Source organism: Mustelus asterias, chromosome 4 (genome assembly GCF_964213995.1).
Source record: "Mustelus asterias chromosome 4, sMusAst1.hap1.1, whole genome shotgun sequence".
NCBI lineage: Eukaryota > Metazoa > Chordata > Chondrichthyes > Carcharhiniformes > Triakidae > Mustelus > Mustelus asterias.
Genome location: NC_135804.1, coordinates 63,901,435 through 63,926,516, shown reverse-complemented (window position 1 = coordinate 63,926,516; position 25,082 = coordinate 63,901,435). Strand labels below are relative to the sequence as shown.

Here is a 25,082-nt window from a genome sequence, read left to right as displayed (position 1 = left end):
CTTCACTGAACCAAGGTTCATCCCCTGGCTTGGTTGTAATGGTAGAGTGGGGGATATACCTGGCTATGAGGTTACAGATTATGGTTGAGTAATATTTTGTTGCTGCTAATAGCCCATAGCGCCTCATGGGTGTCCATTTTTGAACTGCTAGATCTGTTCTGAATCTATCCCATTTCACACGATGGTAGTGTCACACAACACGATGGAGGGTATCCTTAATGTGAAGACAGGACTTGGTCTCCACAAGACTGTGCGGTGCTCACTCCTACCGATACTGTCATGGACAGATACAGCTATGACAGGCAGGTTAGTGAGGATGAGATCAAGTATGTTTCTCCCTCTTGTCAGTTCCCTCACCACCTGCAGCAGTCCCAGTCTTGTAGCTGTGTCCTTTAGGACCCAGCCAGCTCAGTCTGTGGTGGCACTACCAAGCCACTCGTGATGGACATTGAAGTCCCCACACCCTGAGTACATTCTGCACCCTTAACACCCTCAAAGGGTGTTCAACATGGAGGAGTACTGAATCATCAGCTAAGGGGGGGACAGTGCGTAGTAATCAGCAGGAAGTTTCATTGCCCATGTTTGACCTGGTGCCATGAGACTTCATGGGGTCCAGAGTCAATATTAAGGACTCCCAGGGGAACTCCTTCTATACTGTATACCACGGTGCCACCACCTCTACTCGGTCTGTCCTGCCAGTGGGGCGGGACAGACCCAGAGATGGTGATGTCTGGGACATTATCTATAAGGTATGATTCTGAGTATGATTATATTAGACTGTTGCTTGACTAGTCACTGAGACAGCTCTACCAATTTCGGCACAAGCCCCCAGATGTTAGTGAGGAGGACTTCACAGGGTCGACAGGGCTGGGTTAACTTGTCATTTCTGGCGCCTAGGTCAATGCAGGGTGGTCTGTCCAGTTTTATTTCTTTGTGTTTTTTTGTCACAGTTGAATACAACTGATGTGCAAAGGTATGTAGGTTAGGTGGATTGGCCATGGTCAATTGTCCATTAGTGTCAGGGGGATTGGCAGGGTAAATACATGCGGTTATGGGGATAGGGCCTGGATGAGATTGTTGCTGGTGCAGGCTCGATGGGCTGAATGGCCTCTTTCTACACTGTAGGGATTCCATGATTCTATTCTATGATTCTATGAACTGAGTGGCTTGCTAGGCCATTTCTGTGGCCATTTAAGAGTCAACCACACTGCTGTGTATCTGCAGTCACATGTAGGTCAGGTAAGATAAGGTTAGCAGATTTCCTTCCCGAAAGAACATTAGTGAAACCAGTTGGGTTTTTACAACAATCGACAGTGGGTTCATGGTCATCATTATACTTTTAATTCCAGATGTTTTCTTGAGTTTAAAATCTACCATCTGCCATGGTGGGATTCAAATCAGGTCCCCAGAGCATTACCCTGGGTCACTGGACTACTAGTCAAGCCACAATACCACTATGCCACCTCCACCATAAGGAGATAGTTAGGGTCAAGAAATTGGAAATGGTTAAAATGGTGGAGGACATTGACAGGGTCATAGAGTAGGTTGGACAAGAGAAGAAAAAAATAAGAGTCGAGATAGGAAGAAATCAGTTTAGTGGGCAGGAATAGGCTGAAACAATGGTTCTAACAAGGCAGCCCTGTTGGTGGATCTTAGGAAAGAGGCAGAAGTGAGCTGTGCAATTTTGATGGACTATGGAGGCTGTGGGGAAATACCTCCAGATGAAGTCAGCGACAGTCTGGGATATGGTGGCTTGTTGTTTGGTGGTGGGGATCTTGGTCCGAGGAGATGGATGGAGGTGTCAGGGAGTTAGTGTTCAACCTCCAGTAGATAGAACTGATTCACAAAACAACAACCCTGCCATCCTTGTCAGCAGGTTTGATGACAATGTGAGGGTTGGACATGAGAAATCAGAGTGCTGTAAGTTCAGACAGAGACAGGCTAAAGTGAGTGAGGGGGGGAGCAGAGAAATTGAGGTGTCTGACCAGCAGTTCCCAATGAAAAGATATAGAGGGTAAGAGGCCAAGGGAAGGGGTCCAGGTGGATGGAAATATGTAAATTCTGAAATTGGGAGGAAGGATCTGCTGCATGGAGCAAGACCCATGGCCAAAACGTGGGGCTGAAAAGATAGCAAGGAAGAAGAACTCACCATTGTGCTTCATTGAGGCAGGAGAGTGAGGGGATGAAGCTGTGGCCTTTGCTGAGACCTGAGGTTCGAGTTCAGAGAGGGTAAGGTTTTGCTCTGGAAAATCAGTACCGGAAGCTGATTCATTGTTCCAGTGGAGCAGCTAGAGTGGTGTTTTCAGGAGAGGAGAGCTAGTGGATAAGAGGTGTTTTTAAATTACTCTATTTTCAGAGTGTTTTTTTTTCTCTAAGGCAGCTGGGAGGGTAAAACCAGAAGTAGGCCCCAGTGACACCTGGGAAGTTTTTTTTTCCTTTGAAAAGCAGGCCGCTCTATCCAGCGGGCAGCGTTATGAGCGGGTGGCGGAGTGAGAGGGAGCAGAGTGAAGGCTGAAGGGCTTTGGCTCAACGGGCTTGGGCGAGGCAGGGTAGGTTTAGTTCTTAGTTTTTCCTGTGTTATTTGAAGAAAGGGGGGATTATGAGTGTGAGGCCAGTTTGTTGTTCTCGGTGTGGGAGGTCCTGGAGTCTCCTAGCCTCCCAGACGTCCATACCTGCGCCAGGTGCGCCGAGCTGCAGCTCCTAAGGGACCACGTTAGGGAACTGGAGCTGCAGCTCAATGACCTTCGTCTGGTCAGGGAGAATGAGGAAGTGATAGAGAGGGGTTACAGGCAGGTGGTCACACCGGGGCCACGGGAGGCAGACAAGTGGGTCACGGTTAGGAAGGGGAAAGGTCAGGTACTAGAGAGTACCCCAGTGGTTGTGCCCCTTACAATAAGTACTCCTGTTTGAGTGCTGTTGGGGGGTACAGCCTACTTGGGGGAAGCAACAGGAATCACTTAGTAGGATCACTACTTGGAAATATGATGTGGTGGCCATTACAGAGACTTGGATGACTCAGGGACAGGACTGGTTACTTCAAGTGCCGGGTTTCAGATGTTTCAGAAGGGACAGGGAGGGAGGCAAAAGAGGTGGGGGAGTGGCACTGTTGATCAGAGAAAGTGTCACGGCTGCAGAAAAGATGGACACCATGGAGGGATTGTCTACGGAGTCTGTGTGGGTGGAGGTTAGGTTAGGAGGTTAAGCTACGGCATCGCTCCGGAGCCTTCAACATGTCATTGATGAAGACAAACATCTCGCCAAGGCCATCCCCACACCCCCACTTCTTGCCTTCAAACAACCGCACAACCTCAAACAGACCACTGTCCGCAGCAAACTACCCAGCCTTCAGGAGAACAGTGACCACGACACCACACAACCCTGCCACAGCAACCTCTGCAAGATGTGTCGGATCATCGACACGGATGCCATCATCTCACGTGAGAACACCATCTACCAGGTACACGGTACCTACTCTTGCAACTCGGCCAACGTTGTCTACCTGATACGCTGCAGGAAAGGATGTCCCGAGGCATGGTACATTGGGGAAACCATGCAGACGCTACGACAACGGATGAACGAACACCGCTCGACAATCACCAGGCAAGACTGTTCTCTTCCTGTGGGGGAGCACTTCAGCGGTCACGGGCATTCAGCCTCTGATCTTCGGATAAGCGTTCTCCAAGGCGGCCTTCACGACACACGACAGCGCAGAGTCGCTGAGCAGAAACTGATAGCCAAGTTCCGCACACATGAGGACGGCCTAAACCGGGATCTTGGGTTCATGTCACACTATCGGTAACCCCCACAGCTTGCCTCCTGGACTTGCAGAATCTCACTGGCTGTCCTGTCGGGAGACAATACACATCTCTTTAACCTGTGCTTAATGCTCCCTCCACTCACATTGTCTGTATCCTTAAGACCTGGTTGGCTGTAGAGATTCGCATTCTAATCAGTATTCTGTAACTTGATTTTGTGTCTCTGTGCCCTGTTTGAGAGCAGATTTCCACTCCATCTGACGAAGGAGCAAAAGCTAATGGCATTTGCTACCAAATAAACCTGTTGGGCTTTAACTTGGTGTTGTTAAAACTCTTACGGTGGAAGTTAGGAACAGGAAGGGGTCAATAACTTTACTGGGTGTTTTCTATAGGCTGCCCAATAGTAACAGGGATGTTGAGGAGCAGATAGGGAAACAGATCCTGGAAAGGTGTAATAATAACTGAGTTGTCATGATGGGAGATTTTAATTTCCCAAATATTGATTGGAATCTCCCTAGAGTAAGGGGTGTAGATGGGGAGGAGTTTGTTCGGTGTGTTCAGGAGGGTTTCTTGACACGTTATGTAGATAAGCCTACAAGAGGAGAGGCTGTACTTGATTTGGTATTGGGAAATGAACCTGGGCAGGTGTCAGATCTCTGAGTGGGAGAGCATTTTGGAGATAGTGATCATAATTCTATCTCCTTTACAATAGCATTGGAGAGAGATAGGATCAGACAAGTTAGAAAAGTGTTTAATTGGAGTAAGGGGAATTATGAGGCTATCAGGCAGGAAATTGGAGGCTTAAATTGGAAAGAGGTTTTCTCAGGGAAATGTATGGAAGAAATGTGGCAAATTTTCAGGGAATATTTGTCTGGAGTTCTGCATAGCAACGTTCCAATGAGACAGGGAAGTTATGGTAGGTTACAGGAACCGTGGTGTACAAAGGTTGTAATGAATCTAGTCAAGAAGAAAAGAAAAGCTTACAAAAGGTTCAGGGAGCTAGGTAATGTTAGAGATCTTGAAGAGTATACGGCTAATAGGAAGGATCTTAAAAAGGAAATTAGGAGAGCCAGAAGGGGTCATGAGAAGGCCTCGGCAGGCAGGATTAAGGAAAACCCCAAGGCATTCTACAAGTATGTGAAGAGCAAGAGGATAAGACGTGAAAGAATAGGACCTATCAAGTGTGACGGTGGGAAAGTTTGTATGAAACCAGAAGAAATAGCAGAGGTACTTAATGAATACTTTACTTCAATATTCACTATGGAAAAGGATCTTGGTGGTTGTAGTGCAGACTTGCAGCGGACTGAAAAGCTTGAGCATGTAGATATTAAGAAAGAGGATGTGTTGGAGCTTTTGAAAAGCGTCAAGTTAGATAAGCCGCCGGGATTGGATGAGATGTACCCCAGGCTACTGTGGGAGGCGAGGGAGGAGATTGCTGAGCCTCTGGCGATGATCTTTGCATCATCAATGGAGACGGGAGAGGTTCTGGAGGATTGCAGATGTTGTTCCTTTATTCAAGAAAGGGAGTAGAGATAGTCCTGGAAATTATAGACCAGTGAGTCTAACCTCAGTGGTTGGTAAGTTGATGGAGAAGATCCTGAGAGGCAGGATTTATGAACATTTGGAGAGGTATAATATGATTAAGAATAGTCAGCATGGCTTTGTCAAAGGCAGATCATGCCTTACGAGCCTGATTGAATTTTTTGAGGATGTGACTCAACACATTGATGAAGGAAGAGCAGTACATGTAGTATATATGGACTTCAGCAAGGCATTTGATAAGGTGCCCCATGCAAGGCTTATTGAGAAAGTGAGGAGGCATGGGATCCAAGGGGACATTGCTTTGTGGATCCAGAACTGTCTTGCCCACAGAAGGCAAAGAGTGGTTATAGATAGGTCATATTCTGCATGGAGGTCGGTCACCAGTGAAGTGCCCCAGGGATCTGTTCTGGGACCCTTACTCTTTGTGATTTTCATAAATGACCTGGATGAGGAAGTGGAGGGATGGGTTGGTAAGTTTGCTGATGACACAAAGGTTGGAGGTGTTGTGGATAGTGTGGAGGGATGTCAGAAGTTGCAGCGAGACATTGATAGGATGCAAGACTGGGCGGAGAAGTGGCAGATGGAGTTCAACCCAGATAAGTGTGAGGTGGTTCATTTTGGCAGGTCAAATAGGATGGCGGAATATAATATTAATGGTAGGACTCTTGGCAGAGTAGAAGATCAGAAGATCTTGGGGTCCGAGTTCATAGGACTCTCAAAGCAGCTGTGCAGGTTGAGGCTGTGGTTAAGAAAGCGTATGGTGTACTGGCCTTCATCAATCGAGGAATTGAGTTTAGGAGTCGTGAGATAATGTTGCAGCTATACAAGACCCTGGTCAGACCACACTTGGAGTACTGTGCTCAGTTCCGGTCGCCTCATTACAGGAAGGATGTGGAAGCCATAGAAAGGGTGCAGAGGAGATTTACAAGGATGTTGCCTGGGTTGGGGAGCATGCCTTATGAGGATAGGTTGAGTGAGCACGGTCTTTTCTCCTTGGAGAGACGAAGGATGAGGGGTGACCCGATAGAGGTGTATAAGATGTTGAGAGGTATTGATCGAGTGGATAGTCAGAGGCTTTTTCCCAGGGCTGAAATGGTTGCCACAAGAGGACACAGGTTTAAGGTGCTGGGGAGTAGGTACAGAGGAGATGTCAGGGGTAAGTTTTTCACTCAAAGGGTGGTGGGTGCGTGGAATGGGCTGCCAGCACGGTGGTGGAGGCGGATTCGATAGGGTCTTTTAAGAGACTTTTAGATAAGTACATGGAACTTAGTAAGATAGAGGGTTATAGGTAAGCCTAGTAATCGCTAAGGTAGGGACATATTTGGCACAACTTTGTGGGCTGAAGGGCCCGTATTGTGCTGAAGTTTTTCTATGTTTCTATGGCATTGCGCCCTTTTCTCCACCTCAGGACTGTCGAGTCAATTTTCTATGCCGGAGATGTAAGCAGGATGAGCTAGTCCACAATCTCCTGTTATCTGAACAAAGTGGTGCTGGTATGAGAATGGCTCCTGTACGTAAGTGGCTTTGACTGGGACTGCGATGTGTAGTAATGGATTCCACTTTTCTTTCCAGGGTTACGTATGTGATATTATCTACAAAGGGACAGAAGAGAGGATAAAGGAATGTGCGCTACAGGATGGCAGAGTTCCACTGGTATGTGGGAAAAACTCCTTATTCTCTTTGCTATCCTTCTCCTCTTAGATTGATTAGTATGATATAAGAATAAAATAGCACAATGCAGAAGGAGACCACTTGGCTCATCGAGTCTGCACTAACTCTTCGAAGAGTGATCCATAGTTTTTTTCCCCCAGATTTCTCTCCTTTATTTATTCAGTTCTATTTTGAATAAGTTAATGTTGAATGTGTATTCACCACCCTGTCTGGCAGTGCATTCCATATTCTATCCATATGTGTTCAATTGTGTCTCTGCCTTGTGAAACTCCCTCCCCAAATCAGACCACCTTCCCACTTTCCCCACTTTCAAAAGTCTCCCAGAAACTGTTCTCTTCGATCGCACTTCAAATCCCCTTTCCCATTACCTAGCACCAGTGCTACAGCAGTTTTTTCAAGTTACAACTAAATCTGGGTGCTAGAGAGAAAACATGTATTCTTCTATACCGTTGATAATTTCTCATTTTGCTCAACACAAAAATTGATGAGACGTATATGGCGATCTGCTGGCTTCACAAGTTTGAAAGATGTAAGTACAAAGAAGAAGAGGACTAGAAAGAGCGAACAAAAGAGATGGGCATGAGAAAAGGAAGACAAAAAGGGGGAGAGTTGTAGCCGCATAGGTTTGGAGTGGGAATGGCAAAGGGAAGCTGTGGAACAGTTGTTAGCACTGCTGTCTTACTGTGCCAGGGACCCAGGATCAATTCCGGCCTCAGGTCACCGTGTGGAGTTTGCACGTTTTCCCCGTGTCTGCGTGGGTTTCCTTCAGGTGCTCGGTTTCCTCCCACAGTCCAAAGTTGTGTGGGTTAGGTTGATTGGCCATGCTAAATTTCCCCTTCCTATCAGGAGAATTAACAGGGTAAATGCGTGGGATAGGATTGTTGCCGGTGCAGGCTTGATTTGCCGAATGGCCTCCTTCCGCACTGTAGGGATTCTATGATCTTAAGAAAACCAGTAATTATTTTAAATACGTTAATTTGCTGACTTGAAAATAACAGAGGTAACATGTTAAATATTTGATGTTGTGGTGACAGCAGACACTGAGTTTAATTAATATGATTGTGTACCTGAAACTTTTAAAATAGCCACAGAACCTAGAGATTCAGCCATGGCTCTGTATGAGAATTCCCACCTTTGAACCACAGCACAAACAGAGAATTGAGGCAAGCACACTAGTAAAAGAATGATAAGGTATGTGAAGAGCACTGCTGAGATACCAGAGAGCACAAAGGGAAATGGGCAAAAGTTTAGATCATTTGCATTCTTCAATTATAGGCCCTTGTATACTGTTAATAAAGAGAAGAGATAGCAAGTAAATTCCTTTCGATTGTTCCCAAAGGAAGATTAGCACTTAATAACTTTAAAAGAATTCTATTTATTTCATTCAAGCTGTACATCAGGGATTTGCATTGTTTTGTTAAAAGGAACGCTTTTTTTAAAATCAATAGTTCACGATTTAAGCAGGAGCTGCAGAGATTCAGCATACTGAATTGTGCCCCTAACTCAGTGACAGATTTTCAAACTGATTGCAGAACAAACATACAAATCAGAATGTAGAAGGCTGAAAGATAGCTGAACTGTGGCTAATATGTTTCTTAAATCATGTAAGTGTCACAGGGATGAAACTCCCAGTATGTTGTTCTGTCAAGTTTTGTTGAGAATTTTCTGAAATAATTTGTCACCGTGTTGACAAATAGCATCACTAAAAGAACAATATCAGCAACAGATTGTTTCCTCACACACAGGGCTAAGGAACAAATGAGAAGTTACAGTTATGTTTTGACAGCAATAATATTGCCTCCAAAGTTCTCATTCCAATTGTAAATCTTATTCTTTCATCATGTTTTTAGCCTTCCTCCCCACAAAGTGATGACTTTTTCTTGGCTTGTGGTTCTGTGGGCACTCGTAACCCTTCAGTATCTTGGCCAAGTGGCTGTCCTTCATTTATGGCATCAATGGTTAGCAAGCTACTCAACTTTGGAGGGAATCAAAATTGTACTTTGTATCCTCACCTGATCATACATATGCCGGAGAGGTGTTGATGCCAATTCCATTGGCCCTACTATTCTGTACTGGACAAATTAACAGGCCACAGTCAGCATCAAAGAACATGCAACTCCTGGTTTGCTGTCCTCAACAGGAAGGTTTTATTCAGAGTTGTGCTCACTGTAAGGCTCCATTCAAGACTGAAACTAAACATCTAGAACATGGCTGATGATGTCACCAGTGCTCACATGACTCGTCTCTTAAAGGGACATCTTTGCCATCCTGGGCACTATTGAGAATAGAATCTAGACATTTTAAATTCTCAAACTTGCTTTCAACTCCCTCCAAGGCCTCGTCCCTCCCTTTCTATGTAATCTCCTCCAGCCCTACATACGTCTTGAGAATTCAGTGCCCCTCCAATTCAGGCCTCTTAAACATCCCCAATTTCTTTGATTCCACCATCGATGTCTGTACCTTCAGTAGCCTAGGCTCTAGGGTCTGGAGTTTCTTCCCTCCAGTTCGCTGCCTCTCTGCTGCTTTAAAATACTATTCAAAACCGACTTCTTTGGTCACCACTCCTAATGTCTCTTTATGTGGTTCAGTGTCTGAATTACACTCCTGTGAAATGCCTGGGCCATTTTATCTCATTAAAGGTGTGACAGAAAAAGAAGTTGGCATTGTAGTTGCAAAAACAGAAAATGCTGGAAAATCTCAGCAGGTAGAAAAGTATCTGCGGAGAGAGAGCCAACTTTTCAAGTCTGGATGACCCTTCCTCAGAGCTCAATTGGAAGGAAGTTGCAAGGAACACTGGTAGGGTGTTTTACTGGTCAAGGATTGTGGTTGTATGCCTTGCTCATCAAGAAAGTGCTTTGAAGTAGTTAAGTAATTGCTAACTGCAAAGTTCAGGGGAAACTAATGACCCATTTGAAAAAAAGACATCTGAAACCTAATTGACAAACAAATGGTGCAGACTTTCCATTTCACTCTTTTGTGGAATTCTCTAGCAATGGATTTTTCACTGAAACTTCACTGATCCACCATCACATTAAGAGCATTCAAATGGTTATTGGATAAACATATGGATGATATTGGAATAGTGTAGATTAGAGGGGCTTTAGATTGGTTTCACTGGTCGGCGCAACATCGAGGGCCGAAAGGCCTGTACTGCGCTGTAATGTTCTATGTTCTATCACCATGGCAAGGATTGCATTTATTTCCCTTATTAAGAAACTAGCCTCAACTCTGCATATCTTTGGTCTTTCATTTGTATAGGCACCATGTTATATAGGTGGCCTGTATCTGCTAGGGGTCATTGCAGAAGAAGAATAGGTATGCAATTAAATTGCTCTCTGTATATCATCTCTAGTCTCCACTGAATCTCAGCACAGTAGTGAAATATAATTGAGCTATCTGTAGTTTTGGAAGAACCAACTTAACGCACTACATCTCTACATCAAAGAGCTTTACAAGAAGAGTTATGGATTAAGATTTAGCCAAGTCTTTATCTTTCATGTCACCCACTCGTTTCTGGAATGTGCCGGTCCTTATTAAATAGCCATGTTTAAAAACTGGCAATGTGGAAACGGGCTAATAAAATATCATGTTTCCTCAGATATCAGGCTGGGATTTGATTTAAGGCTGAGCCTGTGGACACACTTCAGCTGCTTGTCATAGGGAGTCATTGGCTAAATACATTTATTTTAAATAATAAGAACATTAGGAACAGGATTAGATCAATGAGTCCCTTGAGCCTTCTTCACCATTCAATTAGATTCTGGCTGATATGTACGTTAACTGCATTAGCCACCTTAACACCTATCCTTTAATATCCTTATATAATAAATCTCCATCTGAAAAGCTATAATGACTCCCAGCAATAGCAGACATTTGAGAGAGAGGTTAGATGATTCTGCTCTCGAACAGCATAGCTCTAATGTTAAGATTATGCCTCTTGTTCTGTATTCCCCCACCTCAGAATATAATTTATCTCAATCTGGTGAATCGTTTGATAAACACCTTGATTAGATAATTCCTTTAACCCTATGAACCCCAGTATCATTTTGGTGAATCTCCACTACAGCTCTTCCAAGGTCTCTATATCTTTCCTAAAGTGTAGTATCCAGAACTGAATGCTGTAATCCAGCTGAGGTCTGGTCACGGCTCTGTATAAAATAAGGGAGAATAATTTACTGTGGGTGCAATAAGTGTTTGTGTGAGAACTTCAGGTATAATTTCTGCCTTTTTATGACTTCATGTCTGAACTGAGCTGTACTGATGGGCTTCTGAACAAATGTCTTGATGAGGGAAGTGAATGTTCTGTTGCTAAGTTTGTGGATGATACAGAAATAGGTAGGAAGGCAAGTGGTGAGGATGACACAGAGGCCCTGATTTTACCGGCATGGCCGCCGGAGGCTCGTAAGATCGCACCCGAGGCCAACAGGGAATGCAGTTCTGCGAGCCTCACCCGCCATGTCAGTAAAATCAGGGCCTGAGAGTCTACAGAGGGATATAGACAGGTTAAATGAGTGGAACTTTTCTCTTTTCCCTCTCACTCTCTTTCTTCTCTCTCCTTCGCTGTCTCTCTTTCTTTTCTCTGCTCGCTAGTTTATAGCCTGTGCTGTTTGGGCACTCAGTTGGTTCTCCAGCGGCGTTCCTCTGCCTTTTTGTTTTTATATTATTACCGTCACTACCGGTGCAATTAGACGGGACTTGGACGGGGTGGGTGCCAGAGGTACCAGGGGCTTGTCCCCTGGCCACGGGGAGCCCTGTGCCCTGTTGCATTGGAATGTACACGCGAGCACTGTGTGGATCTGTATCTGTGTTTGTTTGCTGTGTAAAATATATGAAAATTTTCAATAAACATGTCGAAAAAAAAGAGTGGGCAAAATCTTGTCACAATCTTGCCCCAATATAGTAAAGGGAAATGTGAAGTTATGCACTTTGATGGGAAGAATAAAGGAGCTGAATATTATTTTAATGTAGAAAGCTGCAGCTCAGAGGGATTTGGGGTCCTCGCATAAAATACTAAAAGCTAGCATGCAAGTTCAACATGGGACAGCATGGTGACACAGTGGTTAGCACTGCGACCTCTCAGCTCCAGGGACCTTGGTTCAATTCCCGGCTTGGGTCACTGTCTGTGCAGAGTTTGCACATTCTTCCTGTGTCTGCGTGGGTTTCCTCCGGGTGCTCTGGTTTGCTCCCACACTCCAATTTGTGCGGGTCAGGTTGATTGGCCATGCTAAATTGCGCCTTAGTGTCCCAAGGTGCGTCAGTTAGAGGGATTAGTGAGGTAAATATGTGGGGTGAAGGGGATAGGGTCTGAGGGGGATTGTTGTCGGTGCAGACTCGATGAGCCGAATGGCCTCCTTCTGCATTGTAGGGTTTCTATGATTCTATGAAGTTATAAGGAAGGCAAATGGAATGTTGGCCTTTATTTCAAAGGGAATGGAGTATGAAAAGTAGGCAAGTCTTGTTAAAACTGTACAAGGCACTAGTTAGACCACAAATGAAATACTGTGAATAGTTTTGGTTCCCTTATCCAAGGAAAGATATACTGGCATTGGAGGCAGTCCAGAGAGGCATCACTAAGTTGATCCCAGATATGGATGATTTTCTTATGAGGAGAGGTTAAGTAGGTTGGGCCTGGAATAGTTGAAGTTTAGAAGAATGAAAGGCAACCTTATTAAGATATACAGGATTCTCAGGGGGCTTGACAGGATAGATGCTGAGAGGTTGTTTCCTGTTGTGGGAGAGTCTAGGACATAATTTCAGAGTTACCCATTTAAGACAGAGAACTAAGAATCAAAGGGAACAAAGAAAAGTGCAGCACAGGAACAGGCCCTCCAGCATTCCAATCCTGTGCCGATCATGATGCCCTAACTAAACTGAAAAAAACCTTCTGCCCTAACTCGGTCCGTATCCCTCTATTCCCTCCCTATTCATCTGCCCATTCAGATGCCTCTTAAATATTGCTAATGTGCCTGCTTCTACCATCACCTCTGGCAGCACGTTCCAGGCACCCACCACTCTCAGCGTGGAAAACCTCCCCCACATATCTCCCTTAAACTTTCCCCCTCTCACCTTGAACCTGTGCCCCCTTGTAGTTGACACTCTTACCCTTGGAAAAAGCCTCTGACTATTCACCCTCTCTATGCTTCTCATAATTTTGTAGACCTCTATAAGGTCTCCCCTCAGCTTCCATCTTACCAGTGAAAGCAATCGTAGTTTATTCAACCTTTCCTCATAGCCAACACCCTCGAGACCAGGCAACATCCTGGTGAACTTTCTTTTTACAATCTCTCCAAAGCTTCCACATCCTGTAGTGGTCAGTAGTGAACTGACCAGAATTGCATGCAATAGTCAAAAGGCAGCCTAACCAAGGCCTTATATAGCTGCAATATGATTTCCCAACTCTTGCACTCAGTGCCCCGGCTGATGAAGGCAAGTGTGCCATGTGACTTCTTAATCACCTTGGCCATCTATGTTGCCCCTTTTAGGGAACTGTGGACCTGCACACCCAGATCCCTCTGTATATTATGAGATGAGAAGGAATTTCTTCTCTCAGAGAGCAGTGAATCTGTGGAATTCCTTACCGCAGAGGACTGTTAAGTATGTTCGAGGCTGAGATAGACAGATTTTTAATCAGTAAGAGGGAATCAAGGGTTATGGGGATAAGGCGGGAAAGTGGAGTTGAGAATTATCATGTCAGATCAATCATGATCTCATAGAATGGCAGAACAGATTCGATGGATCAAATAGCCTACTTGTGCTCCTGTGTCTTATGGTCTTCTGTATAATAAATAAATCTCCTATTTTGCATCTAATTAGTGTAGTAGAATACAATGCAACTGAGGTAAAGTTATTAGATAGGTCTTTAAATATAGGTATTTAAGATTCTCCTTTTGGTAGGACACATGATGTGGAGAGTAGAGGCACACCACTGGGATTAGAACTGGGAAAAAGAAGCTAATTACTCCTGCTCCTTATTACTATCCAGTGACCTTTGCTGAAGAGCGGGTGTGTGAATATCAGAAGACCAATATTAGAGGTGCCCAAAATAATTTGAAGATAAATTGGTGCAACCTGAAGCCCTTGGATTCTGTATCTACTGGGAACAAGGTTCATCATAACTCTGCTTATTTTAACAACCCAGTGAAATGCTAATATACTGAATATGTTTTTATCCTTTCTGAAAGTATGTGGTGTATTTCCTTTTGTTTTTTAACTGCGTGCTCCTCCATCAGTTTCCACTGCTGGGAGAATCCAGAACATGGGGACATGACCTTAAGGTTAAAACTAGGTCATTTAGGAGTGAGACCAAGAAACACTTTTTCACACAAAAGGTAGTAAGTAGTAGAGGGTAGGAGTGGGTATCTGGAATCAATCCTCCAAAAGGCTGTGGCTACTGGGTCAACTGAAACTTGCAAGACTGAGATTGAAGCATTCACCTTGTTCTGTTGGGGACAGACCAGTGTAGATCAAGAAAGATACTAGACAGGAATGTTTGCACACTTATATTGCCTTTCGCAGCTCTGGAAGCGTCTTTCTCGCCCCTGATCCCAAGTTTGAATCACAGATGAAAAAAGCATTTTTTTACTCTGTTACCTTCATTTTACTCTGGCAGTGAGCAATCCATAGCAGGCTACCCCTGTACTCCAAATAGGACCACCCTCACATTATAGAAAAGTTTCAGTCATTTCTCCCCATTGTCTCCACTCTGCATGCCAAGTTGGACAGTTGTGCTGTCCTCACCCCTCCCCCGCAAGGTTGAATAGGTACAAATCCCCATGGCTTGCAGGTGAAGAATGGCCACTTGAACAACAGGAAGAGCAACCAGTGATTAAGGAATCAGGCATTAGAATGAGTAAACACCTCATGACAGGAGAATAAAGGGAATCTGCACCAACATCTAAATCATTTATAAATTCCTCAGATTCTGAGAAGCTGCAACTTAGAAAAAAGTGAAGCCACATCTCTGCCAATATTTGCTTCATGTTCCTCCAGGTATCGGGTATTGTGTTCTTTTCATGGGAGACTGCTGAGAAACTCCTGGCTACACATGTCACCCCTCCTCTGGACTCTTGCACCTACATGGGTTTGGATTCGGGAACTCGGCCCGTTCAGGTACTGTTAAAGTCATAGGAGCCCAGTGAGTCATTTTTCAACATAGGAGCTGCCAATCACCATCATCTGAGGGCAATGGGGAATGGGTAATAAATGCTGACATTGCCAATGTTACCCATATCCTACGAACAACTAATTGACAAGAGCGTCTTTCAGTCACATCTGGCAGTGTGAAAGTGTTGACTCTCCTGCCAGGCTAGAGTACACTAGGTGAACTCAACTTGCATCCAACAGAGAAACCAACTTGTATCTCATCTGAAAGATGGCACTTTCGATAGTGCAGCACTTCCTCGCTACTGAACTGGAATGTCAGCCTAGATTATAGGCTTGCATCTCTGAAGTAGGGCTTGGTCCCACAGCCTCTGACTCAGAAGTGCAAGTGCCATGAGAGTTAGCAATGCGTGGCACTGCGTTGTGGGGTCCAGACTCAATTGAAGAATTGGCAATATGACAGAGGGTGACTAGGAGGCTTGTACCCCAACATGATTCTGTGCCTTGAGGAGAAGAAATGTCAGACACATCAGGTTTTTGTTGCAAGCACAGTTATGAATTGTATCTCTGTTGCTTGTTAAACATTCCTTCTTTCCAACAGCTGTCCATTTTCTTTGACATCTTGCTGTGCATGGCACGCCACACTCGTGAAGATGTCTTTGTGAACAGAGCAAGTAGGGTTCTGCAGAGCAGTGACATTACTAAGCCCACTGGAGCTGACGGCAGTGACATGGCCATAATGAGGAGTGCCAGAGCTGTGCTGTGGCAGGAACTCCGAGGAATTCCCATTACTGTGGGTGAGTGAAACCTGTGCTCATGCCTCTTGTGTTTGAATTTGTCTGTATAATTGCTCCACTACAGCTTGACTTTTCAGGTATTGCTTCTTCACAGCTACATAATTACAAAAATATCTGTATGGTTCAGTCCACTCTAGGCCTCTCCTACTCTGTATAGTTAAGCTCCACTCTGGGCCTGTCCTAGTCTGTATGGTTCAGCTCCATTCTGGGCCTCACCTAACCTGTGGTTCAGCTCCACCCTGAGCCTGTGCTTGTCTCTCTGGTTCAACTGTGCTCTGGGGCTGTCCTTGTGTGTGTGGTTGCACTCTATTCTGGGCTTGTCTTTGTCTATATGATTCATCTCTACATTTACTCAAGTCTCTGGATGGAACTTGAACTCATTGCCTTCTGATTCAAGAAACAAGGGTGCAACCAACTGAGCCAAAGCTGATGTGGTAATGTTTGTTGTACTTTGCAGTCTACGTAGCTGATGGTTGCTATGACTACATGACCTTGTCGGCAGATGATCACATACGGAACCTGACGCAGAGGGGAAGCGTGTCGAGCTGTTTCGTGGCCCGTCACATTGTTCATTCTGAGCTGACTGTACGTAACGCCCACTCTATACTACAGAACCTGACAACCACATTTTTTTAATTCAATCGTGGGACATGGGCGTTGCTGGCTGGCCAGCATTTATTGCTGATTCCTAGTTGCCCTTGAGAAGGTGGTGGTGAGTTGCCTTGAATCGCTGCAGTCCACGTGCTGTGGGTTGACGTACAATGCCGTTAGGGAGGGAGTTCCAGGATTTTGACCCAGCGACTGCAAAGGAACAGCGATATCCTCCCCTTCTTCCCATTTACCCTCTGACAACAGCACAGATTTCTTCTAATCGGGTAAATGTTCCAAACTCGCGACCCAATTATCCCTCTCCCCCACCACAGCTCAGTGAGTAGCTGTCCATAGTGTGGTACTCGGCCATAGGAAGAGGAGTAAGCCTTTCAGTTAAATTATGGCTGATGTAAATCAGTTCCATTTACTCTTCCCTCCCCTATTTTGATCTATATTCCTTATACTCTAAACCAGCACTAATCTGTTATCTCGATTATGAAAATTTCAATTGACCCAGCATCCACAGTCTATTAGGGAAGGGTGTTTCACCATTCCATTTCCCTTTGTGCAAAAAACATTTTTTTATTTCATTCTCTGATGGTCTGGCTAAAATAAGATTGTTTTTCTTTGGTCTGGATTCCCCCAGTGTAAATTGCTTCTTTGTTCCTACAATCAGTTCTCCTTCATCATTTTAAACACCTCCATTGGATCACACTTCAATCTTCTAAATTTAAGGGAATACAAACAAATTTTTATAATCTGTCCTCTAGTCCCAGGGCCATTCTGGTGAATCGACTCCCTCTAAGGTTAACATATCTGTGTCTATTATGAAACTATGGTGCTACAATTCAATGCAGTACATCAGATAGGGTCTGACCAAGGATCTATACAAATAAAGCATCATTTCCATCCCCTTTGAATTCCTTTGACATAATATTCCACCACATTTTTGCTTACTTGTTGTATCTGTGCATTAACTTTTATTCATTTATCCATGTAACCCCCTAAATAACTTTATTCTTCTACAGCTCCTAGTCTCTCAGCATTAATAAAACATTTTAAACAGATGCTGAACAGTTATGTCAATAATTTTCTAGTTTCTCTATTGCTTTCTTCTTCAAGAATGGAGTAGTATTTAGGACTGAATTTTGGCTGCCAAGGTGGATAGCACAAGTTGGGAAATTTCCTGACTTGCCCCACCACAGCCATGGTTGAGAGTGCCCAGAATTGTGAGGCTTTATTGTCCTGGGGCAGGGTGGGATGAGGGATGCAGTTGGGCCCACCAATCCCAGAAGCAGGATCGAAGGCCTACCTAGCTTCTCTGGAACTTGGCCCTCTAGCCTTCACCTTCCACCCATCCCTCACACCTTCCATGCTAACTCCAATCCAGCTCTTGGCTCTTCATAACCCAATTCTAACGCAATGCCAACTCATCCTGTATCCACCATGGGCAGACCTCAGTAGCCATGTGGAGATGAAAAGAAACCAACTTCTAAAACTCAAATACAGGTCTCACTCTACAGACTTGATTGTAAAAAACTTCCATTCATGAAAGCATCAAAGATCTCAATTGTTTAATCTCTCACCTCTGTTCATACCCCTAGTTATTTAATAGCACTTTAAGCTATCAATCAAACTGTGAACTCTAAACCCGCTGCTGACTCAATTGTAGCTTTTGAAACTCAGCCAAGCATTCACAATGATTAGCCCTTGGGGAAATGTCATCACATATTGAAGCTTCTAAAACTGAAGGTCAGCACAATGGTGCTGCAACAAGACATTTTCCTGATACTTGCCTGGAAGTGAAATCAAATTGTACTGTAGTTGTAGTTTTAAGAAAATTTGATAAAGGAGTAAGTACTGTTTATTGATAATTACCAGAGCATAAAAGTATGAGTTCTATTTACATTATTGAGTGTTTTCTCAGTTTTAAGTTTAAATTTTTTAAAAGTTTTATTTATTATTGTCACAAGTAGGCTTACATTAACACTGCAATGAAGTTACTGTGAAAATCCCTCATTGCCACACTCCGGCACCTGTTGGAGTGTGGGAGGAAACCAGAGCACCCACAGGAAACCCACACAGACACAGAGAGAACATGCAGACTCCGCACAGATAGTGACCCAAGTGAGGAATCGAACCCAGGTTCCTGGCGCTGTCAAGCAGCAGTGCTAGCCACTGTGCCGCCCTGATGATTCATCGAGTGGTTAAAGCACAAATGGAGGCCAGTTAGCCTGCTGTGTTCATGTGGCTCTCTGTAAGAGCAACTCGGCTAATCCCACTCCTCTGCCCTTTCTCCATAACCCTGCAAATCTTTCCTTTTCGCATGCTTATCCAATTCCATTTTCAAAACCACAACTGAACCATCCATCACCACACTGTAAGGCACTGCATTCCAGATCCTAACTCTGTAAAGTTCCATTCCATCTCCTCCTTGCGTGATGTAAAATCAATTGGATATCTTTTCGCTTTTAATTTTTTATTATTATAACAGCTGACTTGTTGATCAAAGTACTCCAGCAGCATCACTGACAGCTGCATCCAGTATTTTTAGTTTAAAGAGCACAGGATTTAAAAAAGGCTTCAGCTCAAGATAGACAAACCTTATCCACCCCACAAAAGCACTTACATCTCCTCCATCAATTTGTGACTCACATGTTGCAGGTTAAGGCCCTTACAACAACCAAAATAGGATATGTTTGAACGCAGTACCTACGTTCAAATATCCCTCCTGTTTTTGGGTTACCTTCATAGAATCCCTACACTGCAGAAGAAGGCCGTTTGGCCCGTCGAGTCTGCACTGACCTCAATCCCACCTAGCCCCTATTCCCGTAACCCCACATATTTATTCTGCTAATCCCCTAACACAAGGGTCAATTTAGCACAGCCAATCAACCTAACCCGCACATCTTTGGATTGTGGTAGGAAACCAGAGGAAATCCACGCAGACACGGGGAGAATGTGCAAACTCCACACAGACAGTGACCCGAGGCCGGAATTGAACCCGGGTCCTTGGCGCTGTGAAGCAGCAGTGCTAACCACTGTGCCACCGTGTCGCCCTTCCTGTGTGATTAATGCTACGACCCTTTTCCCTACCAGCAAAAATGGGACCTGTTGGAAATAGGCAGGATTTCCACATCTGGTGGCCATTTTTAGGTCTGCAGAGCCTTCCCAACTCTGCAAAGGTCTGATACTTAGAAAGCAGAAGGGCCCAAAATCTTACTGCTGGTCAGTCTGTGCTATGTTTGCAGGTTCAAACGCTACATGCCATCTGTGACTGAGAGCATAGATTGAGCACCTCTGATAGTGTTGTTCCATAGAAGCCTGAAGTAATCAATCCCACCGTCATCTCTCCCTCCCTACGGGGACAAGTTTCACCTCAGTATTGTTATTGCAGACAGATGACAAAATCTGATTTATTCCACAATTGAAATTAAGGAACCAAAAACTGAGAAATATTTGTTTTAATTTTTGTATCAACTTCAAAATACAACAAATGTAAAACCTCCCCTGCGTTGGGTTGGAGGCTGCTGCTGATCTTTAGCCTCTCCCACCTCAAAGAACCTTGAGTACTGGGAATTTTCAACTTCCCTCTTTCTCCTTGCCACCAGAAAGGAGGGGGAACCATGGGGGCCAGACTATTCCACATTCAGATAGCAGAAAATAATCTCCGCCCCCTCCCCAACCTCCCCCAGAGTTGGCCTAATGTTGCTGCACAACTGGTAGCTTGTACCTTCAGTTGTCAAGACCCTAAACTCTGGAATTCACTCTAAACGTCTCCACTTTTCTCCTCTTCTTCTTTTAGATATTCCTTAAAATTTATCACTTTTACTTGTGGTCATTTGACCGAATATCTCCTTCTGTGGATTACGCTGCTGTGAAATGCATTGAGATGCTTCACCCCATTATTAAAGGCACTATATAAATGCAAATTCTTATTGTTAATGATAGCTCTGCTAAAATCCAAGCTGAGTTTGGTATGTTTTAAAGCTCACATGTTCAGTTTGAATCAAAGCAAAAGGATGAAGTTTATGATATTTCATGATCTGTTTGGTTTTTCTTTAAGCATCATGATATGTTGAGCGAGGATTGTTCTGTCATCAATAGCCTGCTGGATGGGGAAATCAGAATCGAGCCAAATAGTGTTGTCCAACACTGCCACCTACAGGTAAACCTCTGGCTATAACTGAACCACTCCACTTGGTCATCAGAGAAAAATGTTCTTATGTATTCTTTTATAACTCACGGCATGGTGGCACAGTGGTTAGCACTGCTGCTTCACAGCACCAGGGACCCAGGTTCAATTCCGGCCTCGGGTCACTGTTTGTGTGGAGTTTGCACATTCTCCCCGTGTCTGCGTGGGTTTCCTCCGGGTGCTCCGGTTTCCTCCCACAGTCCAAACATGTGCAGGTTAAGTTGATTGGCCATGCTAAATTGCCTCTCGTGTTAGGGGATTAGCAGGGTAAATCTGAGGGGTTACAGGAATAGGGCCAGGTGGGATTGTGGTCGGTGCAGACGCGATGGGCTGAATGGCCTCCTTTTGCACTGTAGGGATTCTGTGACTTCACTCTGCATTTACTCGCAAATATTTAAGTATATGATACGAAATAGGAGCAGAAGGTGGTAATTGGACCGCTCGAGCCTGCTCCATAAGATCATGGCCAATCTGTTTGTAGTTCAGATTCCATATTCCCATCTACCCCTTATAACCTTAGATTCTTGTTAGGCAAGGAAATCAATCTATCTTAATCAATCTGTCCTAAGGATCCCTTGGGGGTAGTGGCCACAATTTGATAGAATCCCAGATAGAGTTTGAGGGTGAATGCCATAGGTCCTTAACCAGGGCCTTCAACTTAAATAAGGGCAATTATAATGGTATGAGGGCGGAATTGTCTAAGGTGAACTGGGTAAACAAGGTAAGATACAAGTCAGCAGATGGGCAGTGGCAGATATTCAAACAGCTGGTCCAAAATGCTTAGCGGGACTTTATCCCAATCAAAAAGAGGGATTCCACGAGAAAGAGGCAAAATCCATGGTTAACAAAGGAGGTCAAGGATAATGTTAAATTGAAAAGCAGGATATACAAAGTGACAAGGGATAGTGGTGGACCAGAGGACTGGAAAGTTTGTAGGCTCCAGCAGCAAAGACTAAAAAGCTCATAAAAAGGGAGAAAATGAATTTTGAGAGAAAACTTGCATGCAGCATTAAAACAACCAGGAAGAGTTTCTATGGACATATAAATAGGAAGTGGACGGCTAAGGTAAATGTGGGACCTCGACTGAATGAGGCTGGTGAATTGATAATTGCAAACAAAGAAATGGCGGCTATGCTAAATAAACTTTTTGCACCAATCTTTGTCGTGGAAGACATTGCAAATTATCAAATGGGCTTATTTCAAATAACATGGTTGAACTTACCCAATTACAGGGATAGACTATTAGAGAAACCCAAGGTGCTAAAAGCAAACAAGTCACCAGGACCCAATGAATTGCACGCTAGGATTTTAATGGAAGTGGCTGTAGAGATAGTGGTTGAAATTTTTCGTAACTTGCTAAATTCCAGCAGGGAAGATTGAAAAACAGACAATGTTCTGTTCAAAAAGAGTGAGTGGCAAAGGCAGGGAACTATAGGTCAGTTAGTTTAACATCTATTATTGGCAAGATGCTGGAGTCAATAATTAAAGAGGAAATAGCTAATCATTTAGGAAAGCTGAGTATAATCAAAGCTAATCAACTTAGTTTTCTCCTTAGAATCATAGAATCCTACAGTGCAGAAGGAAGCCATTTGGCTCATCGAGTCTGCACCGATCACAATCCTACCCAGGCCCTATTCCCGTAACCCCACATATTTACCCTGTTAAAATCACCTGACACTGGGGTCAATTTAGCATGGTCAATCAACCTAACCTACACATCTTTGGACTGTGGGAAGAAACTGGAGCACCCGGAGGAAACCCACGCAGACATGGGGAGAATGTGCAAACTCCACACACACAGTGACCCGAGGCTGGAATTGAACCCGGGTCCTTGGAGCTGTGAGGCAAAATCTCTGCCCCAAAGGGTAGTGGAGCCTGGATCATTAGAAGTATTCAAAGTGAAGTGGATAAATATTTGATACATCAAGGAATAGGGGGCAATGTAGAAATAGCGCAGAAAAGGAGCTGAGGCCGGCATCAATCAGCCATGATCGTATTGAATGGTGGGGTAGGTTTGAAGGGCCTGGTGGCCCACTCCTGCTTCTATTTCTTGTGTTCTTGTGTACCTCCATCTTAAAAATATTCAATGACCACTCAGTTGGAAGCAAAAAAATCCCATAACTTTATTAGACAAAGAGCAGGGGATTATTGCCATAGGCATCGATGTTTATCCTTCAGCCAACATAATTATAGCAGATTATCTGGTTATTATCACATTGTGGGAGCTTGCAATGTACAAACTAGCTGCAGTGTTTCCTACTTTACAGCCAAGACCTCTTTTGAAAAAAGTATTTCATTACTAATAAAGCACTTTGGAATATCCGGAGTTGTGATATGCACTTTATAAATGCGGGTTTTCCTTTTCTTGCCCCAAGAGAAAATTGACAGGGGAGTTTTTTTTTAAATAGTCTTTAAATGAACATGCTCCCCTGCTATTTGAGCAGCATCACAAGAGATTCAGGGTCTTGAGTTAGCAACACTCCTCATCCCTTGAAACAGTCTCCACATTTCTCTACATCTGTTGTTATTTCCATTTTTAGTAGCTGACTTCTAACAATAGGAATATTGTTAGAAGTCTGGCACTAATAGACAGGCACTGCCCAGGGGGTGCCCCCAACCCCTAGACCTCTTGGAGGGGGGCCTCCATGGCCTCCCTTCACTCCAGCAGGGTCAGACGCTAGTTCCCCATTAGTGGGAAGCTGTTGTAAACTCCACTGGAGTCGGAGGCGAGGAGGGGTGATTTAAATATTTAAAACATCCAATTGTCGGCGCAGAGCTGATTACTACATGAAACTTGGAACTGGAGACACGCGGAGGCCCTGCGTCCAGCGGGGAGCCGTCTAAACTGCCTCCATTAATGTCTCCTGGTCCATTGCGCTGCTAGAGCAATTCAACGGGCTGGGAGAATCGCCCCCAGTATCTCTGGCACTGCAGTAGTCCTTCTGTACTGCACTAAAATGTCAGCCCAGATTTTGTGTTCAGATCTTTAGATCAGGGCTTGAACCCACAACCTTTCTCAAGGTGCCACAATTGGCATCAGTTTGTGGGTTCCTTGTCCTCAGTGCTGCCCATTGACTGCTGCTAAAGGTACAAGACATGATGAGGCATACCTATCGTCTCTCCCTGTGATCAGGGAGCTAATTAACTCTCACTGCTCGAGCCCACACATGGAGAATGACCATGTTGGTGAAGTGCTGGGATCCTGGTAGAACAGCCAGTATCATAGTGTGGTTCAGCACTTCAGGGAAAGAATAAACAGGAGAAGAACTGGATTAATAAAAAACAAGATTCCTGAAACAAACACATTAAAAATAGGGGGCTGTTTGAGACTATTGTTGAAGTTATGATATTGATATGGATTTCTGAAAGATATTCCTTGCTCTTTTTTTTGTCAGGGATCCATTCATGTTAGCTCCGGTTGTCTTCTTTCGGGAGTGGATTTAATGTCGTCGGTTGCACTCTGCCAATACCAGCTCTGTGATGTTATCATCCAGGGACACCACATCAGGCTGAGGGACCTGAAACTGAAGATTTTCAGCATCACAGGACGACAGGATGATTTACAGGTGTGATACGTGTTACTCAGTTAACTGAATCTAGAAGAATTCTGCAGTGTTTAGAGATGAAAGATGTCAGCATTTGTAGCAACCATTCTCATAGAGTATGTGAATGCAGAGCAAAGTTTCCTCTGTTCCCTCTACTCCAACAATATGCCACATCCCCAAGCTCAGGAGATAGTCCCCTGCTACATCAAAGATCACACTGTTCGTGAGGAGTGCAGGAGCACATTCCAGAAGCAACATCAGGCATACCTAAATATGAGGTGTCAACCTGGTGAAGCTACAACACAAGACTACTTGTGTGCCGAACAGCATAACCTGCATATAATAGAGCGAAGCAATTCTTTTTTTGGCTGGGATCAAGTGTAGTGTGGTCGGCAGCCCATGGTCGGCCGCACCTGGTTGAGGTCATTAGGTTACACTGAAGTTTCATATGAAGCAATTTTTTAAAGCGGCATCTCGGCCTTTTGGCTAAGATGCAAATGAGCTCAAGTCTTGGAGGAGGAACCTCCCCCTTCTCCAATCAGCTTGGCTCATGTAGATCAGGCCCAGGACAGGGTGGTTTGGTCACTCGCCCTGTCTTGTCAGCCTGGATCTGAAATGTCTCGACTTGTTGAGACTCTGAATTGGATTTGATTTGATTGAATTGGAAAAGTATTTTTTTTTTAATTCTTTTGGCTAAGATCAAGCGTCGGATCAAACCTAAGGTGGGGTGCAATGCCTTTTCTTGTCAGCTTGGATCTTGTTTGTCTCTCTTGTGGGGACCATGAATTAGATTCAATTTGAATTTGATTTTTAGAAGTAGCAAGAAATGGACTTGGGTCCACCAATCCACTCTGAGCGTTGGCTTTGTAACTTTAAGAATGGAGTA

The 25,082-nt window shown here is 44.3% G+C and overlaps 1 protein-coding gene across 2 annotated transcripts in view; it reads left to right on the top strand.

The window, feature by feature from the left end:
* fcsk (fucose kinase) overlaps window positions 1-25,082 on the top strand; it is a 376,256-nt gene that overhangs the window by 303,566 nt on the left and 47,608 nt on the right. For both annotated transcript variants that reach the window (XM_078211155.1, XM_078211156.1), the window contains 6 exons: window positions 6,870-6,950; window positions 14,958-15,077; window positions 15,670-15,865; window positions 16,323-16,450; window positions 20,523-20,624; window positions 24,047-24,217. In XM_078211155.1, the coding sequence (XP_078067281.1) occupies window positions 6,870-6,950; window positions 14,958-15,077; window positions 15,670-15,865; window positions 16,323-16,450; window positions 20,523-20,624; window positions 24,047-24,217 (798 nt within the window). The remainder of the gene's footprint in view (window positions 1-6,869; window positions 6,951-14,957; window positions 15,078-15,669; window positions 15,866-16,322; window positions 16,451-20,522; window positions 20,625-24,046; window positions 24,218-25,082) is intronic.